Source organism: Vombatus ursinus, unplaced genomic scaffold, assembly GCF_900497805.2.
Source record: "Vombatus ursinus unplaced genomic scaffold, bare-nosed wombat genome assembly UNPS02005286.1, whole genome shotgun sequence".
NCBI classification, from domain to species: Eukaryota; Metazoa; Chordata; class Mammalia; order Diprotodontia; family Vombatidae; genus Vombatus; species Vombatus ursinus.
In genome coordinates this window covers 6,461,583-6,481,114 of record NW_020945064.1, presented here as the reverse complement: position 1 = coordinate 6,481,114, position 19,532 = coordinate 6,461,583, and the positions used below count along the sequence as shown (strand labels likewise).

At 43.0% G+C, this 19,532-nt stretch overlaps 1 protein-coding gene across 1 annotated transcript; it reads right to left on the bottom strand.

Annotated features, from left to right (window-relative positions):
- Nucleotides 1-5,918: 5,918 nt before the first annotated feature.
- PABPN1L (poly(A) binding protein nuclear 1 like, cytoplasmic) lies at nucleotides 5,919-12,576 on the bottom strand. The gene is made up of 7 exons (XM_027847619.1): nucleotides 12,333-12,576; nucleotides 11,330-11,558; nucleotides 10,995-11,062; nucleotides 10,286-10,392; nucleotides 9,963-10,050; nucleotides 7,855-8,000; nucleotides 5,919-7,253 (listed from the first exon to the last, which is right to left on the bottom strand). The coding sequence occupies exons 1-7, from the start codon at nucleotides 12,558-12,560 to the stop codon at nucleotides 7,214-7,216; spliced, it is 906 nt and encodes a 301-aa protein (XP_027703420.1). The 5' UTR covers nucleotides 12,561-12,576; the 3' UTR covers nucleotides 5,919-7,213.
- Nucleotides 12,577-19,532: the final 6,956 nt, after the last annotated feature.

The following is a 19,532-nucleotide window of genomic DNA, read 5'->3' as shown; positions in this document are numbered from 1 at the left end:
GCTTCAGTGTTAATTCCTATACACCCTAAGGTCCAAGGTTTCCCAGGACAAGGTGTCTCCTTGCTCTGTGCTTCCCAGTGTAGCCAGTGTTAATGTTTTGTGTTCAGATGCTTTCCGGATGATAGGAAAGAAGGGAGCAAGGAAGGAAGGAAAGACTTTCTGAGCATTGAGGATATTGTCTAAAGGCAGTCATTCCAAACCCAAATATAAAAATGTGCCCAAAGTGGCAGGGCCCCTCAATCCCAGCCCTACATGCTTTTCCTTTAGTCTAGAGCATATTACTACTGAGGAGGGGATGAGAGATTAGGCTTCCTACTCTGTGGAAGTTGCAAAGAGGCGAGTTCAGGTTCAATTCGAGAAAAAAGCTTCCTAACAATCTGAGCTCTCTCCAAATGGAATGGACCACTTTAGGGAGAAGTGAGTGCCCACCCTCTTGTTGGTGGGCTTCAAACAAAGGCCGGAGGATGGCTACTGGGTATGTTGGAGAGAAGAGCCTTGTTCAGGTCTGGATTGGATGAATGTGGTCTTCGTGTTTGCTCCTGCTTTAGGAATTCTGTGATTTGGGGACTTTTCCCCAGGTTCTGAGGATTTAAGAAATCTCTTTGCAACTAGTGTTAATGTACTAGGTACGCTAAGAGGCTTCTTGGATTTTTAACACAATGACATTTTCCTTATTCCAGGTTAACAAGGCTTTGGTCCCACAGCCTGGTTTCTCCATCTAGAGCAGGGGTTCTTAACCTGGCGTCCCCAGACCCTTGGTCTGTGGATAGATTTCAGGCAGTCTGGGCACTTACATGGGAAAAGAAAACGACTTCATTAAAAATATCTTCACTATTAATTGAAATTTAGCATTTCCTTCCATTAAGCATGACAAAAAAAAAAAAAGATGCTGAAAAGGGGTCCGTAGACTTTCCCAGACTTCCAGAGGGGTCTGTCACGCAAGAAAGGTCAAGAACCCCTGGTCAAGAGTATAAGTTTTTCGGCCTATTTTGTTGGAATGAGGGATCCCTTTGGGGCTCCCTTGTTTTAGTCGTCATCTTTATACCTTTAGCCAAAGACTTTACATTTCATTTCTGTCACCATAGGAATCCCTCTGGCTTCAAAGGGTTTTGTTTGTTTAAAAGTAAACTATTCAGTCTAGCCGGTCGGTCAAGGTTAAGCCTCCTAACCTCAGTTAGAGGGGCTTCAGCTAGGTTTTGCCAACAGCTGCCATAAGATCCTGCAAAACCCCTGGGGCCCGAGTTGCTGGTGGGGAGGTTGTTAGCACTGATCAATCCCACAGTGATTACTCCAATTGATTTCTTTCTCTGTTTTAGTAGTGGGAAGTTCAGGAGGAGAGAAATGGCAGCTGGCCTTTCACCAGCAACCATTATCCATTCACAGTGTTAATGAACCCCCCCCCCCCCCCGGCCATTAGATATAGCTCTAATGTTTGGAGTTATTGGTCAGAGAAAAAAGTCCTTCAGACATCCAAAGCAGTTAGAGATTTTTGAACTGCCACACTCCTGTAAACTTGGCAGCGGTGATAGGGACTGAAATGTACTGGCCAGCGGTGGTGGTTCCCTAGAAATCATTAAAAATGATTTCCTGTCTTGGCCTCCTGTCTTAGGCCAAATGTAAGGCCCTGTCACAGCTAGGTCTCAAGTCTTAAGAGAGGTCATAGCAAGGGGAGAAGAGCATCCTGGCTTTCCAGGATGATTACACATTACTCCCTTCACCTGTTCTGTGTTCTCTGTGGAGGGTCTTGGAGCTATTCAGGAGGTCTCCCTTCGAGGGACTTTTTCTGATTTCCTAGCTGTTAGTATATTATTCATCCTCATCTCTATGCCCTTCCCCCCATTAGTTTTGTATGTGCATGGATTGTATCCCCTTTAGTAGAGTGTAAGCTCTTTGAGTACAGGGACTGTCTCATTTTTTTATTTATATGCATAGTGATTGGTACATGGTAGTGGTGTGATAAATAGTTGTTCTTACCAGTTCTTACCACTTCTTCTTCTTACAATGGAAGCCTGTAGAAGAGTTGAAAACCTAAGTCACAGCGGTCCCCAGGTTTGCCTAGGAGACACTCCTTCCCTCCCCCCCCCCCAGAAAAAACAACTACAACCCAGAAATGTGATAAAACCAGAGTGGATAGCATGTAAACTAATAGGGAGAGACAGACCCACCATCACAAACATATTATAGCCAATACTTTGGTTCCTCAAATCCCCTGAAAACATCCAGTAAGCCTTTTTTGTACATATTTGGGAATGGAAGATGAGAGAACTGAATAGAAGAGAATATGGCGGCAAACTCCTTTATATTGCTTATGTTAGAAGATAAGACTAGAGTAGATGTTGTAAGCAATAGCAGTTCTATTTATAGCATGGTAGAGCCAAGATGTGGCAGCTAGGTGGCGCCATGGTGCACAGAGCACTGGGCCTGGAGTCAGGAAGACTTAACATCCCCGAGTTCAAATCTTGCATCAGACACTTCCTAGCTGAGTGACCCTGGGCAAGTCACTGAACTCTGTTTGCCTCAGTTTCCTCATCTGTCAAATGAGCTGGAGAAGGAAATGGCAAAGCACTCCAGGATCTCTGAGAAGAAAACCCCAACTGGGGTCACAAAGAGTTGGACATAACTGAACAATAACAAGAATCAGGAATGCTGGCCTTGAAGTCAGAGGACCTGAGTTCAAATTCTTCCTCTGCCACTTACTACCTATATGACCCTGGGCAAGCCTCAGTTTCCTTATCTGTAAAAATGAGGGGGTTGGACCAGGAAAGACACAAGCATTTATTAAATACCTACTATGTGTCAGGCACCATGCTAAGCATTTTACAACTATCTCATTTGGTCCTCACAATAACAACCCTATTATTATCTTTATTTTACAGTTGAGGAAACTGAGGCAGGTAGAGGTAAAGTGAGTTGCCCAGAATCACACAGCTAGTGACTGAGGGTTGCGCCCCCTAGCTTCTGCCAGGTAGGTTTATCCTAAATCTATGAGCCTATGATTCCTAAGTCAGTGTTAGAAGAGAGTTTTCTCATTTTTTGTCAGACCTTTAGAATCTTATGAGAGGTTCGTCAGTCTACTTCCCGTCAATGAGATATTAAGTGCCCACTATGTGCTAGGCACTGCTAGGTGCTAAGGATCTAAAACCAAACAATTTCTACCCTTAAGAAGCTTATAGCTTAACCAAGGGAGACTTGTTTAGTAAAACATAAACAAAATAAATACCAGTAATTCTTTTTTTTTTTGGTAGGGGGAAGAAAGGGCAGGAATCATTTAATGAGCCTGTTATCTGCTTTAAGGGAATGGGAATGCCTCATTTACAAGGTATCACTTGAAAGGCAGCTAGGTGGCACAGTGGATGGAGCATCGGCCCTGAAGTCAGGAGGACCCCAGTTCAGACACTTGACGCTTACTAGCTGTGTGACCCTAGGCAAGTCACTTAACCCTGTTGCCTAGCCAAAAAAAAAAAAGTTATCACTTGAACTGAGCCTTGAAGAAAAGATGGATCATGGAAGGTTTGTTTAGGCACCTAGGGCCTCTCACCGTGCAGAAAGCTCTGGACCTGGAGTCAGGAAGACCAGAGTTCAAATCTGCCTCTAGATATTAGCTGTGTGACCCTGAGAAAATCATTTAGCCTCTGTTTGTCTCAGTTTCCTCAACTGTAAAATGGAAATAATAATACCACCTATCTCCTAGGGTTGTTGAAAGGATCAAATGAAATAATACCTGTAAAGCGCAATACCTGAAAGAATTGGGAAATTGAGGAGATGTCTGTCAATTGGGGAATAGCTGAACAAGTTGTGGTACAGGATTGTGATGGAATACTGTTGTGCTGTAAGAAATGATGAAGGGAATGGTTTCAGAAAAACCTGGGAAGACTTATATGAACTGATACAAAGTGAAGTCAACGGAACCAGGAGGACATCGTACACAGTAACAGCAGTATCGTAACAGTAATCAACCACAGTCATAGCAACATTGTAATGATGACCAGCTGTAAAAGATTAGGTACTCTAATCAATACAGTGATCTAAGACAATTGCAAAGGACTCATGATGAAAAATGCTGCACACCTCTAGAGAGAAAACTGATGAACTCTTGAGTGCAGATCGGCCCATACTTCACTCACTTTCTTTATGTTTCTTGCTTTTTATTTTTTTGTGACATGGCTAACATGGAAAAATTTTTGATATGTATCAAAATACATGTTATTGATATATTACTTGCTTCTCAATGGGTGGGGGAGGGGAGGTAGAGAATTTGGAACTCAACATTTTAAAAACTGAATGTTAAAAATACATATGTAATTGGGAAATATTTAACAAAATAAAAATATTTTAGAAACAAAAAATGCTAGCAATCCTTATTATTACTCCCATCTTGTGTATATATAGCACAGTCACTTGACATTGCATTGGGCAGTGAGCCAAGAAGAGGTTTTTCCTTCCATGGAGCCATTGCCCTCTTCCCTAGACCATCATTTATGAGGGAGGACTTGCTCTTACCTGTAGGAGTCCTCTGCTTTGATCCTACCCCAAAGAGCACTATTAAAAGGTTGTCCCAAGCAAATGGAGACAATCCAGAGGTACCTTGTGATCATTAATAAGGAGCAAGCAGCAACAGCTTTGTAGGAAATAGGGTATTGAAACCAAAGCAGGAACTACTCTCATATCTAGTTCCCACCAAGGAAAGAAACAAGTATTTATTAAACATCTACTATGTGCCAGATACAAGTACTTTACAAACTATTTCATCTAATTGCAGGGAGAACCCCTCAGTCCAGAGCCAGGAAGACCCCGTCATCTTTCTCAGAGAAGATAGTCTGTAGGACAGATTAAATGAAGAAGAAGGGTCTTGTAGGTTTGATCAAATGAGGACATTTGTAAAGATATGAACCACAAAGGACTGTACATATATATATATTTTTTTTTTTTCTTGAAAGGATCTGTCATTTTGTTGGTTGTAGGTATACCTCCCTCTGCCAATCCAAATTGCAATCCCTCCATATTCTATGCCACTCCCCACCCCTCCATATTTCAGAAGTATCCATGGCTGAAAATTTCACCACCAAGTAGACAGCTTTTCTGGGGATGGATGAGCACTCTTGCTTTTGGGGCAGCATGTACCTATGGTCACACTATCACCTGGCTTAGCTGCTAAGCCATTTGATGTTGATTAGAACCTGCCAGAGATTCCATTCTGAGGCAGACAGAGCCTTTGAGTGCTAGTGCCAAGAGTAGAAAGCACTGAAAGAAAACATTAGCAGGAAAGTGATGAAAGAGCAATTCTTTCTTATGTTTTTTAAAATTAATTTATTTTCATTTATCAACAATCACTTCCATAAGCTTTTGAATTTTAAATTTTTCTCCCCCTCCCTCCCCAAGATGGCGCACAATCTGATATAGGCTATACATATACATTCCTATTAAACATATTTTCACATTGGTGATGTTGTAAGTAAGAATTAGAACCAATAGGAGGAACAACCAGAAAGAGGAAACAAAACACAACAGAAGAAAAAAAAAATAGCAAATAGTATGCTTCGACCTGCATTCAAACTCCATAGTTCTTTCTTTGGATGTGGATGGTATTTTCCATCATGAGGCCTTTGGAGATGTCTTAGATCCTTGCATTGCTGAGAAGGGATAAGTCTATCAATATTAGTCATCGAATAACATGGCTGTTACTGTGTACAACGTTCTCCTGGTTCTGCTCACTTCACTCAGCATCAGTCCATACAAGTCTTTCCAGGTTTTTCTGAAGTCGGCCTGCTCATCATTTCTTATAGCACAATAGTATTCCGTTACATTCATTTACCACAACTTGTTCAGCCATTCCGCAATTGATAGGCAATCCTTCAATTTCCAATTCTTTGCCACCACAAAAAGAACTGCTATAAATATTTTTGAACGTTTGGGTCCTTTTCCCATTTGTATGATCTCTTTGGAATACAGCCCTAGAAAGAGCAATTCTTAATAAAAGCTGTTACTAAATTAGCAGAAACCAGTGCTTCTGGGAAGGCCACCTGCAGACACCAGCCTATAAGTGGGCAGATCAACCAGCAAGCATCTATTAAAGTGCCTACTCTGTGCTTGGCCCCGTGCTAGACACAGGAGAGAACACCCTAAGCAGAGTTTCGGGAAACAAAGCTTGATTAGGCATGTAATAAAAAAATTTAATAAGCTAAGTAGTAAATAAATTAACAAAAAGTTTAGCTAGTAATATATTTAAGAATTTCACTCAAATTCAAATTTTAGTTGTTCATTAAAGCCACAATCAGCCTTCTCTGAACTCGGGCGGGTACCACCTGCCAGCTTGTAGACAAAGAAGTGAAAACCCACATGTCCAAAAAAAGTCAACCCTATTCCCATCCTCAGACATATGGTTGGTGAACAGAAGATACTTGACATCTGCCGTGTTCCTTAAAAGAGTCTACATTTTCCATTGTAATGAAAGGAGCTCTTGCCTCTTTAAGTGTTTGCATTTACAGTAGGAAGAGGAACCACAACTAGTTGATGGGTGAATAAAAAGAAAACATCCGTGCTTTTTAAAAAATATTTCAAATTTAATTATTTATATTATTAAGAAAACATTCTGTACATTTGTTTCTGTTAAAAATCATTAACTTGAACTATAAGCCATGCTAGGTTAAAGCTTCATCCTGTCCCTTCCTCCCCGACTCCCCCCACCCTGCATTGGTGATCACCCTATTTGCAATCCCAAACTAAAGTCATGGTGCTCTCAAAATGGAAAAGGGTCAGGGTGAGGTTAGCCAGAGGCTTGAAAGCCAGATACCTCGATTTAGTATCATAATATTTCAAGGCTTTGGCTGAAAACGTCCTGCCAGCCTTGGTCCAAGGGGCCAAAAGACCAGAGGTCTAAGACCAGAGTAGTTCTAAGAGCACTGGCCATCAGGGAGTCCACATGCCTTCATTATAACATGGACTGATCTGCCTCTAGACAGAGACAGAAACAAAAAAGGAAAGAGCTTCACATGCTTCCACAACCTGAGGCCTCTTACAGATCTGTAGTTCAGCCACTGGGTTTTGCCTGACAAGCTGGCCATCTGTTTTGGTTGCACTGTACTCTGGACCAGATTTATTCAATGCCACCCCACCCCCACTGAATCCTAGCTGAGCACACTGGTTATGTAGTTAATATGGTCCCAGATCTCAGTTATCTTGTTTTCTTCACAGCTCACATCACCAGTCCAACCCTTTAATATGGCTCAAACCACTGGGAGAATCTTCCATGTCCCCTATGAGAGAAAAATGGATCAGGAGTTGTGTATTATCAGAGTGGGCAAAGCCTTAAAAACAAGTAGATAGATTGGATTGGGCTGTTATTGGCATGACCCACTCATCCATGGGTTACTCTACCACCATCTACCTCTACGAGGGTGCTCTGCATAGCTTTGTAGGAACTCAGTATCGGCTTGCCTGATGCAAATTACTGGGTGGTTTGGGACTCCTTTACCTCCTGCCATATCTGAAAAGTCTGATCAATCCAGCAGGAAATTAACCCGGCCAGCATTTTGTCACATTGCCATGACAAACTCAATGACAGCGACTTCAAAGGAAAGACCATTCTTGACTCAAAATCTAATTAGATATTCTCCTTTCCTAGAATTAGCAACTAAAATCTCTTGGCTTCCTCCCCCAACTCAGCCCTGTCCATCCCATCCCAGATCTGGCTGTGCTATGAGGGTGGCTAGAATTGTCCAGTCTGTCCAAAGAGGGGTTTCTTGCTCTTCCCCACCACTGTAGGTGGTACAGGCTGAGAGTGAAAAAACAGATGCTATTGGGATTTTGATCTGGGCTGTCCCTCACCCCATCTGAGACTCCCAAGGTGCCCCTTACCTGTGACTTCTCCACCTTGGCCTTGATCGTTCCCCAATATAAAGACCATACCGTTGGAGAGGGCCTCCTCTGCCAGAATGTCGAGCCCGCAGGCCACCTCGGTCTGTAGTGCTGATCCCAGGAAGATTGGTCCTTTTGGGCAGAACCTGAAATAGAAAGCAGATCCCCACCCCACCCCACCCCTTAAGAGGTCATTGGTAAGAAGATGAAGTTGGAAAAAAAAAGTCTCAGATGTCTCTAAGACTCCAAGATAACACACTTGCTGGTTGGGACATCAGCCCTAAATCAGGTCCTACTGGAAACTCCCCAAAGCTTTGCTTGTGAGATCTGACTAGGTTCAAGTTTGGGCTAGCTCTGTTTATTACTTTGCAGGATCTGAGGACTATCACAAAGCCTCACCTTCTTCTAAACTTTTTCCCTTCTACAGATGGTCTGTCACTAGCATCTGTTTAGGTTAGGACAATCTCCAGAAAACCCAGTAAAATGAACACATTTTTTACCAGGAGGGTCTACTCCATGAATTTCTCAGTTATTTTCAGTCATGTCCAACTTTTCATTGACCCCATTGGGGTTTTCTGGGCAAAAATACTGGAGTGGTTTGCTATTTCGTTCTCCAGCTTATTTTATAGATGAGGAAACTGAGGCAAACAGGGTTAAATGACTTGCTTAGGGTCACACAGCTAGGAAATATCCAAGATCAGATTTGAACTCAAGTCCAGCACTCTCTCCATTGTGCCACCTAGCTGCCCCATTCCATGAATACCTATCTTAAATACTGGATATATACAAGACACCAGGATCCAAAGATAATAACAAAAAAAAAAAATTCCTGCCCTCAAGGAGCTTACATTCTATTGGGGATGAGTGAGAAATAGAACCTTTATATAGATAAGTATAAAAGAAGGTAATTTGAGGAGACACAAGCCATTGGCTAATTCATCGAGGGTGGATAATTTATGGGCAGCAGCTCATATGAATGCCTAGCGGAATGACTTATTAAACTTAAGGAACAGATAGTTGTACTGTTAGACTAAAATGCGGAACACACAAAGGGGTGTACTGTGCAGTTGGGCTCCAGTCTTACTGGGAAGACTTTTCAATGTCAAATTAAGGAGTCTTTATTTTATTCTAGAGGTAAGACGGAACCTCTAAGGATTTCTGGTCAAAGCTGTGCCTTAGGCAGTTTTTGGCAGGTGAGTAGAAGGAGGGAGAAAAGAGAGACTGGAAGGAGACAGAACAATGAGAAAGCTATTCTGACAGCCCAAGGAAGAGGTAATAAGGGCTTCATCTATGAGGGTGACCGTGTGAATGAGATAAGGGAGTAGTAGATCTAAGAGATGGCCAACAACTGGACTTAGCGACTGATTTGATGTGGGAGAATCGAGGACAGCTCAAGAAGTAACCAACATGGGTGACGTGGAGGACCGTAATGGCTCTTGTGGAAATAGAAAAGGTTAGAGAGGGGTTGGATTTGGGCAAAAAGATAGAATTCCTGAGGCAGGTAGGTGGCACCATAGTGGACAGAGTGCTGGGCTTGCAATCAGGAAGACTCGTCTTCCCGAGTTCAGATCCCAACTCTGACACAGTAGCTGTGTGACCCTGGTTAAGTCACTTCACTCTGTTTGCCTCAGTTTCCTCATTTGTCAAATGAGTCAACAAAGGAAATGGCAAACTGCTCTAGTATCTTGGCCAAGAAAACCCCAAATGGGGTCACACAAAGAGTTGGACATGACTGAAACAACTGAACAACAACATAGAATTCTTTTTTACAATGAATAACTCCCTTTCTCTAAAGAAATATCCCAACTACTCTTCTGGATTTCTCATTTATGTCAATGGTTGCCATCATTTTCTTAGCACGTCAGAATGGAAACTTCAGTTATCTTTGGATATAGGGAACATGAGAGAAGGAAGTGTTTTATTGATACTACTTCCCCAAGGGTCTCCTATCTGAACACTTGCCTACACAGGTCCAATCTTTATCCTTCTATCCCTTCAATCCATTATCACTGGGCTATGTAAGAATGAGAGGTTTACTAAACATCTATTGATTTGCATGGCGTTTTCTATCCATCCATCCTCTAACTGTTGGCCTCTGATAAACTCACCCTGATTATCCGGCCTCTAAAGGTGGTTTCATCCAGATCCATAGCAGTCTTCACTGAATCCTCATAGGCAAATTCAATGTAGGCATACCTAAGGAGAGGGACGGGTCAGGGTGAGGGTTAGGGCCAAAGCTCCCGAGAAGGGGCAGAAGATGAAGACGACCCAACTCTTGCTTATGCCCAAGATTATCATACAACAGTGACTCAGAGGGGCGAATTAATATCTAGGCATCTAACCAATCATAGGATCTTGGCAAGGTTGGGATTAACCCCAACCCAATCCAACACTCTCCCTCCTCCCCTTCCGCACGAGCCCTAGCACTGACCCCTTGGGGTGTCCAGAGTACTTGTCACAGAGGATGGTGACCCTGTTGATTTCACCACAGCAGTTGAAGAGGGACTCCAGTTCCTCAGCCGTGCTACTGTAATCCACCTGGAAATACTGGCCCATCAGAGCTCAGCTTGTGTGTGTGTTTGTGTGTATGTGTGTGTGTGTGTGCATGCGTGTGTATGTGTGTGTGCACCCAGATTGTGACAAACAATCTGGTAGGCATTTGTAGCAAAAAATAAAAAATTCTACCTACTTCCTCCAAGTGTATTCTCAAACCTTTCCTCCCCTTCTCCCCAAAGGATGCTCCAGAGACTAGAACCAGAGCTCAGACTGACCTCATGGTGGTCAGCGTAGGTGCCTTGGCCACAAAGACCAATAGTGTCCCACCCATCAGTCACCATGAAGGAGACTTCTTTACCTAGCCTTCATTCCTTCTGCAGCAGGAGCTCCCTCATAGGCTTAAGCATCATGACCTAATGCCCCTCTGACCATCAAGGGCCCCATCCTCAGAGAAGTAGTAGTAGTAAGACATTCCAGACATTTTTATCTAATTGGTTCATGCTGGGCCAAGATAGTCAAGGTTAAAGGCAGGCAGTGTGGCTGTCTATAAAGGCTTGTGGCTTGTCTTATCTACCCTCTCACCTCATCTTGGGGTTCACCTGACCAATAGTCCCTCACCCTCAGTGCCCTTTCCAACCACTTACATTGCCTACGTAGACAGATCTGTGATCAGCCCGTACCTTCTCAATGGGTGTCCCATGGAAGGGTATACCTAGAACGAGAAATTATTTGCAGGAGGAACTCAAGATAGGTGGGAGTACCACTGTGCAGATCAGGGGGCAGAAGGGCTGGACACTTCAGAGCCAAGCATCCACGGGGTTAGAGGTCATGTCTCCCAGACACTGCGACTCCTGGAAGCTTGCAGACAAATGGATGCCCCTTCCCATTCCAGGCTCTCTTTTCCTACTTCCTTTTCACCCTCCCCAAAGCCTGTGTGTACCAGCAGAGTGTGGAGAAAGTGCAAGGGGCAGCTTCCTACCGTTCCCTGGGGTCAGAAGACGAGTGGCCTCATTGTCACATGGGGCTGGAGAGGGGCTGGAAGCTTCTGTGGCTGCCTCCTTCTCGTCATGGGGCTGCTGCTGTTCTGTCTCCTCCATCCCTTTGAGCTCCTGTCTCTCATGGGCCGCCTCTATTTTCTGTAGCTTGGTTCTGATGTCTTCTAGCTCCCGCCCATCTTCTTGGGGCACATGGGCGGAAACACCTGCCTCCTGTGAAAGTCAGGCTCCCTCAGAGACCAGTTTCCTTTGAACTCCAGTGGGATGGGGGAGGGGAATGGAACCCAGGGGAAGATACCAGTGGCCCGTTCTCTGCAACCCCCTCAATCACTTGCTCTCACTCTAGGACTCTCTTTTAAACTTCTAAAGATCCTCCTAGCTTCTTTCAGAGGACTGTATGATCTATTGCTATAGAATCTTTCTTTGCCTTCCTTTCCTTCCCCAGGAGATAAGTCAGTGCCTACACTGAATCTGCCTATGAGGATTCAGCAGAGACTGCCATGGACCTGGAGGTCCACCCTCAGGGACTGCATAATCAAGACAAGTTTGGTAAAGGATGGATAGGAATCCCAGACTCCTAGGAACATGAGCCCATACAGAGGCTTTTAGGGAGCTAGGCTCCTCCTGGCCCTCATTTTTCAGAGGAAGAAACTACAGGAGTACTTTCTTGCCTTCAGCGAGTCAATGGACCTGAACTCCAATGCTCTTTCTGCTTCCCGAGCTTCCTTTAAACTGATTTCACATCTCACCTTCTACAGGAGGCATTTCAGGGTCTCTCCAGCTGCCTTCCCTCTGAGAGCACCTTCCTTTTACTCTGAACGTATGTTGTACGTTCCTAGACCCTCATTGGAATGGAAGCTCTTTGAGGGCAGGGCACCCCTAGTATTAATGCCTGCCTGGCCCCTAGAAAGTAAGCTCTTGTTAAATGCTTCTCGGATGAATGATGCCACCCTGAGCAAGGGGCGGGAAGAAGGGGGATTTACTTACTAAGTCAGGCCCCAGCGTCTCCTCCAGTTTTCCTCTGTCCAGGAGAGAGAGCAGAGCACACTCTTCTTCTTTGTCCTCCTCCTCTGCTGGGCACATCTTCAGCACCTTCCCTGCAGCACCTTGTCCCTCACCCCCCCAGCCTAGCCCTTCAGGGTCTGAGAGAGCATTCTGGAGCCAGTCCTTGGAAGGAGGAGGGAAGAGGTTGCTGCTGCCAATGGAGAACCACATGGGTGAGCCCCTTGACTCTGACACTCACCGTGCTGGGACTGGCTCAATTCCCCCAGACCTGAGGTCAGCTGGGCCCAGGACCTGGTGATTTTAATCCCTCACCCCCTTCCAGCTGTTTCCAGTTAAGCTCTTTAAAGGGCTCTGGGCTAGAAATCCAGACTGACCAGGTCGTCATCCGCAGGGATCCCGATCTCAGTAGTTAGAGCTGAAAGGCCTGGCTGGCCTGTCTCCCCAGGATGGCCATGTGTTCTCCTCTCCCCAGCCCTTTCTGAAAGCAGGGCGAGGTCTCACATCTGCCCTTTCCTTCTTTAATCTGTGGTCCGTGAAAGAAGAGTGTCAAGCTAGACACCCGACACACCCTAGACTCTAGGGTCCCTTTTAGATCTAATAAATGCTTTGATTTATTATTTTACCCACCCTTCAAGGCCCCCCTCTTCCATGACAGATACTGATTGCAGCCATCCCTCATCCTTCCATCCCTGCAACGCTTACCATATTTAGAATCTATCGCACATAATTTAACACTTGATTACATTCTGGTTTGAGTTGTTCAGATCTTATCTCTTGTGCTGGATTTTTTCTAGGCTGTTGGTTCCTTGGGGGAAAGGATCGTCCGATTTATCTTTTTTTCCTTTTAATTAATTTTTTTTCAATTACCAAGCATTCATTTTTTGTCCTTCTCATATCCTGCCCCATCACTACCCCCAAGAAAAACAAAACCCTTGTGACAAATGAACATAGTCAAGCAAAACAAAACCTCACATTGACCATGTTCAAAAATTGTGGCTCTCATTCTGCAACCTGGATCCATCACTTCCCTGTGAGAAGCCGGGTGGCATCAATCTTTCAGAAATCATGGCTGGGCATTGTATTGGATAATCAGAGTTTCTAAGTCCTTCAAAATTGTTCATTTTTACAATGTTGCTATTACAGTATAAATTGTTCTCCTGGTTTTATTCACTTCACCGATGCAGACATCAGTCTATAAAAGTCTTCCCAGGTTTCACCAACACTGTCCCTTTCATCATTTCTTACAACACCAATAGTATTCCATTATATATATATATATATATATATAATATATGTATATATATATACACACACACACCATAACTTGTTCAGCCATTCCCCAACTGATTGGGTACTCCCTTTCCAGTTCTTTGCCACCATGAAAACAGCCACCATATATATTTTCTTACTTATAGGTCCTTCTCTTTTTTTGATTTTCTTAATAGTGCTATTGTTTGATCCAAGGATATGCACAGTTTAGAATCTTTCTTCTCTTCATATCTCCCTAAGTTCTTAGTACCAGACATCTATTTCTAGATGCTTAACAATCATTTATTGAATTGAATGCCAGAAGAACGTGCATTAATCTTATTTCCTGACTAAACTGTAATCATTTGGAAGGCAGGAAATATACCACATGTAACTATATCTCCCTCAGCTTAGCAAAGGTCAGGACACAGGACACTCAATGAAAATGTTGTTGTTTGTCTTTATTCTGACATCAGAAGGGTGATGTCTTGACTTGCAAGTAAGTGAATTAGATTTAAGTGAGACAGAGCTGTGCAAAGTTGTCAGCCTTACTCTCTCCTTCAGAGTCATCAGAGTCAAGACATAGGTCAAGATGCCTAGTGATGGCCCAGTATGGACTATTTGATTGATGGAGGCGGGGTTTTGACAGCTCCTCAGAAGAGGAAACTTTCATCAGCAGAGGGAAGAGGGGAAGGGAGAGCAGCCTGAAAACCTACATTCTCAGGTTCTCCAATCTGCTGCCATGAGGGAATAAGCTATTGGAACCAGTAGCATCTCGCTGCTTGAATGGACCTTGGAAGGCAGTGAGTTCAATTCAGCAAAACATTTATTAGGCCTCCACCAAACATAAGACTCTTGTGCTAAGGGCCAGGGATACAAAGATGGAAAAGTCATCATCTCAGCCTTCATATAGTTTACAGTCCAGTTTGTGGAGATGTGTAAAAAATAACTAACAATACATAAGTACATAGGAGAGTTCAAACAGAGACATCTAAAAACAAAGGTTCTTAACCTTTTTGGTGTCATGGAACCCTTTGGCAGATTGGTAAAGACTATGGACCTCCGTTTCAAAATCATGTTTTTAAATAATGTTTTAAAAATATGATTCTGAAAAAGCTAAGTGGCACCGTAGATAGAGCACTGAGTCTGGAGTTAGGAAGATCTGAGTTCAAATCTGGCTTCAGACACTCACTAGCTGTGTGATCCTGGGCAAGTCACTTAACCTCTGTTTGCCTCAGTTCATGTGTAAAACGGGGGTAATAATAGCACCTACTTCCCAGGGTTGTTGTGAGGATCCAATGAGATAATAATTGTAAAGCACTTAGCATGTGCCAGGCATGTAGTAAGTGCTATATAAATGTTAGCTATCATCATCATCATCATCAAATTGAAGGAAGGGCAGTTAGGTGGTGAAGTGAATAGAGCACTGAACCTGGAGTGAGGAAGACTCATTTTTGTGAGTGCAAATCTGCCTTCAGATACTTACTAGTTGTGTGACCTTGGGCAAGTCACTTAACCCCGTTTGCCTCAGTTCCTCATCTGTAAAATGAGCAGGAGAAGGAAATGGCAAACCGCTCCAGTCTCTTTGCCAAGAAAACCCCAAAATGGGGTCACAAAGAGTCAGACACAACTTAACAACAACAAAAAGCATTTCTATGGAATTTTAAGATTTATAGAATGTTTTACATATGTAATTGAAGGAAATGCTGAATTTCACTTAGAGATTAGTGAAAATAATGATGAATTTTTTTCCCCATCTGAGTTCATTGACCCCCTGAAATCTATCCATGAACTCTCATAGCCCCCAGGTTAAGAACCCCCTGGTCTAGAGATTCAGGAAGGGAGAGAGAGAATCATTTCTAATCAGGAGGGATTGGGGGAAGCTTCATTAAGGAAGGAGTTAGAAGTAGCCTGGAATAATGAATAAAATACTTTACTCTGTCTAAGTTTCTTTAAGTGCAAAATAGGGAGAATGTTAGTACCCACCTCACAGGACTTCTGTGGGGATCCGAAAAGATAACAATCCTTAACTATATATTTAAGTGGCACTTGAGCCTCTTGGGCCTGAAGGAAGGAAAGCATTTCTTTTTTTTTTTTTTGGTGGAGAACACTACAGTTATTTGGGACAGTCTGTTCAGATGAAAATATATGAGGGTAGAGGTGGAGCCAAGATGGAGGAACCAGGATAATGGAGCAGTAAGAAGCAGGATAGCCAAACTCCTCTTAACAGACCTAGAAAATGCAACAGATCGAGGCTTGATGGGAAAATCCAGAAAAGGTGACAGTGAGTCATTTGTCCAGGCCAAGTCAGCATAGGGAGGGTCTGTGGATACTGGGGACTGGATCGGGCCAGAAGCACACTGTTTGTAGAGAATGCTAACATCACCCAGGGAGAGGCTGTGCACCAGGGCAAGAGGAAGTCCCAGAGCCATGCCAGGGTATTGTGAAGGGGGCAGATGCCAACTAGAAGCTTTGTTGCCCCACTACCCAGTTCTGGGTTACATGCAAAAGGGGACCTGCTCCTCCTGAGGGTGGAATTTCCAGATAGGGAAGCCCTGGGTGGTGCACCTGTGTACCTGGAAAGGAGGAAGTTCAGAAGCAAGGAGTGGCAGTGTGGCTCAGACCCGAGGAGCAGGGTAGGGTATCAACTCCAGCATTCAGCCCAGTCTATAGAGGAATTACGAAGAATTATGAACCTAAACCAAAGGCAAGCCTACAATTCTGCCACTCTGAAAAAATCAGCACATCTCAGCTGGCTGATAGGGACCAAGTCCTGCAGCATCTACCCTAGGTCAGGAACATGTAGAGCTTAGACCAGGGGAGCAGCAATCAAACTTTGCCCTGGGTCAGACCACTTGGGTAGCACTAAAAGCTTGCAAGTCTCCAGCCTGTCTCTGAAATCCTGGAATAACACAATCCTCAGTACCCTAGGAAAGCAGCATCAGGATCAACATAGACCTTCCCTTCCAAAGTATGGCAGATCCCAGCCCTAATATCAAGTCTGAAGTCAGGAAGTGGGCTGGGAGAATGAGCAAACAGAAAATCTCACTGGGCGGAGACTCTCAAGACACAAACCCAAAAGAAGAGGATGATCCAAAAAACATCTACAAACAATACTTCAGAGAAAAACACAGCTTGAGCACTAACTCAACTAGAATTCCTGGAAAAGATGAAGCAAGAATTAAAAAGAGATAAAAAAATTTTTATAAGTGGGATGAGAGTGCTTGAGGAAGAATTTGGAAAAGAAATGAACACTATGGAAGAAAGAATTGGAAAAGGAATTAACAAGTTGGCACAAGAGGTACAAAACGTTGTGCAAGCAACAAAATCCCTGAAAATTAGAATGGACCAAATGGAAACCAATGGTTCCATGAGGCAACACAAAACATTAAAATAATGTTAAAAGTTTGAAAAAATAGAAGAAAATGTGAAATATCTCATAGCAAAAACAAAACCAACCTCCCCCCCCCCCCCCAAAAAAAAAAAAAAAAAAAAAAAAAACACCCACCCCACCCAAAAAAAAAAAAAAAAGTAAAAAATAAGAAAAAACAAAAAAAAAGGGAAAAATACAAAAAAAAAAACAAAACCCACCCCCCCCCCCCCCCCCAAAAAAAAAGAAAAAAGAAAAGAAAACCAAACCCTGTCCTGGAAAGCATATTAAAGGGAAAACATTTAAGAATCATTGAATCTGAACACCATGACAAAAAATAATGGTTAAACATATTTCAAGAAATCTTAAAAATCTTAAATCTTAAAATGAAAACTGTCTGGATCTTTTAGAACCAGAGGGAAAAATGGAAATAAAAAAAAAATCTACTAGTCACTTCATGAAAGAAAGCCCCAAATGAAAATTCCCAGGAATATTATAGACAAAATCCAGAGCTTCCAGGTTAAAGCAGCCAGAAAGAAAGAATTCAAGTACTAAGGAGCTAGAATCAGGATCAAAAATGATTTAGCAGCCACCATTATAAAGGAGCAGAGAACTTGGAATATGATAATCTAGAAGGCAAAGGACATGGGTGTTCAACCAAACATAAATTACCCAGCAAAATTCAGCATAATGCTTTAGGGGAAACATTTACCTTTAACGAAATAGAGGATTTCCAAGCATTCTTGTTGAAAAGACCAGAGCTTTGGAAACATTTTGAAGTGCAAACACAGGAGCAAAGAGCAACATAAAAAAGTAAACAAAGATAAAAGACTAAACAAGGGTAAACTTACATTTAAACACAGGGAAATGATATATATGTCCCCTCTGAACCCTACCATCATCAGGGGTCAGAGAGGGAGCCCAATTAGACAAGACCTGGTAGTGGTTCTATTATGTCTTGCTCTTAAGAGAAGAATGGACAAAGGAGGGAAGAGGAAAAGGGGGGGGGAGAGGATGAGGTTAACAGAAATGAAAGTTAAGGAAGATTACCAGACATAATTAGGGCATGCAAGTAGATATGTACATAAATAAGGAGGGAGTGGGGAGGGAACAGCTGATATTTTACCCTCACTTTCATCTGAACTAGTTAAAGTAATGAAGAAGACACATATACACAGTTGGGTATAGAAATACATTTCATTCAACAGGGAAATAGGAGGAAAAAGGGAGAAGGGAGAAAGGAGGAATTAGAGGGAGGGTAGTTTAAGGGAGAGGTGAGTCCTAAGCAAAACAAACTCTAACTAAGGATATATAAAAATATTTATAGCTCCTTTTGAGGTGGCAAAGTATGTGAATCTGAGGGGATGCCCATAAATTAGGGTATGGCTGAACAAGTTAAGAAATATTAATGCAATAGAATACTATTGTGATGTAAGAAATGATGGAGAAGGCTTCACAGAAACCTGGGAAGACTTGTATGAACTGAGGCAGAGTGAAATGAACAGAACCAGGAAAACAACTTATACAATGACAACAATATGGTAAAGGCAAACAACTTTGAAAAAATTAGGAACTCTGATTAATGATACCCACTGGTAGAGAGGTGAAGGACTCAGAGTGTAGAATGAGACTCTTTTTTTTTTTTTGACGTGGCCAATGCAGAAATTTGTTTTGATTGATATACATGTTTGTAACAAGAGTTTTGTTCTTCTTTCATTCTCAATCAGGGGTGGGGTGGGATGGGACAGTGAGAAGGTGGATTTTTGCTGATTGAAAAAAATATATAATTAAAAAAAAAACCTAAAATGTAAAGGAGAAGACAAAATGAGGGAAAGCCCACATCATATGGTTGCTGGGTGAAGGAACTGGTATTCCATGCAGTTGGCAATGGGGATCCATGAGAAGTTTGTGAACAAGGGGATGATATGATCAGTTATGCTTTTGGAAGATGACTTTAGCAATTGTGTAAAGAAGAAAATCTGTCGTGCTTTTAAAGAGAATATTCTTTCTCCACCAGCCCTCACATCAGAAGATGTGCCCCACCCAGAGAAGGAAATTCTCCAATTTAGGACAGTGACTCAACTGTCTAACAACTTTACTCCTTAGGAAGTTTTTCTTTTTCTCTACCCTCACCCCTTCATGCTATGACTCAAACTCTCTCCTCACCAGAGGATTGAAAACTCTTTTTGCTCAGCCCACCCAAGCTGACCCCAACCTCTTCATGGTCCCCAGTGAGTAGGTGCCCTGGCAATACCAAAGGATAGTGGCACATATGATCTGAAAGTCTGCAGTGTCAGTGGTTGGGATCTACTGAATATGGGGTTTGCTTACAGGCATTGTTATCTCTTAGTACTGGCCCTATGAACTGGTGCTCATTTGCATGGCTTGGCCAGAGCTGTGAGGCCCCCTGGGAAAGATATCCAGAGATGGGACACTCTATAATGAGACTTAGGAGCTGGTGAGTAAGGGATGGCCTGGTGACCCTTAGTACCACATGCCTGGTCCTCGTTAGTCACCAACTCTCAGCATCAACACCCCCAACTCTGACTTTCCATAGCCATGGC

What these genes read in the sequence shown, in the direction of transcription:
- PABPN1L (XM_027847619.1), bottom strand. Translation starts at nt 12,560, where the DNA reads ATGTGGTTCTCCATTGGCAGCAGCAACCTCTTCCCTCCTCCTTCCAAG. An exon ending in TCTTCTGACCCCAGGGAACG is followed by an intron (nt 11,063 to 11,329) that starts GTAGGAAGCTGC and finishes TTCTCGTTCTAG; the next exon opens with GTATACCCTTCCATGGGACA. An exon ending in CCAAGGTGGAGAAGTCACAG is followed by an intron (nt 7,254 to 7,854) that starts GTAAGGGGCACC and finishes TTTCTCTCATAG; the next exon opens with GGGACATGGAAGATTCTCCC.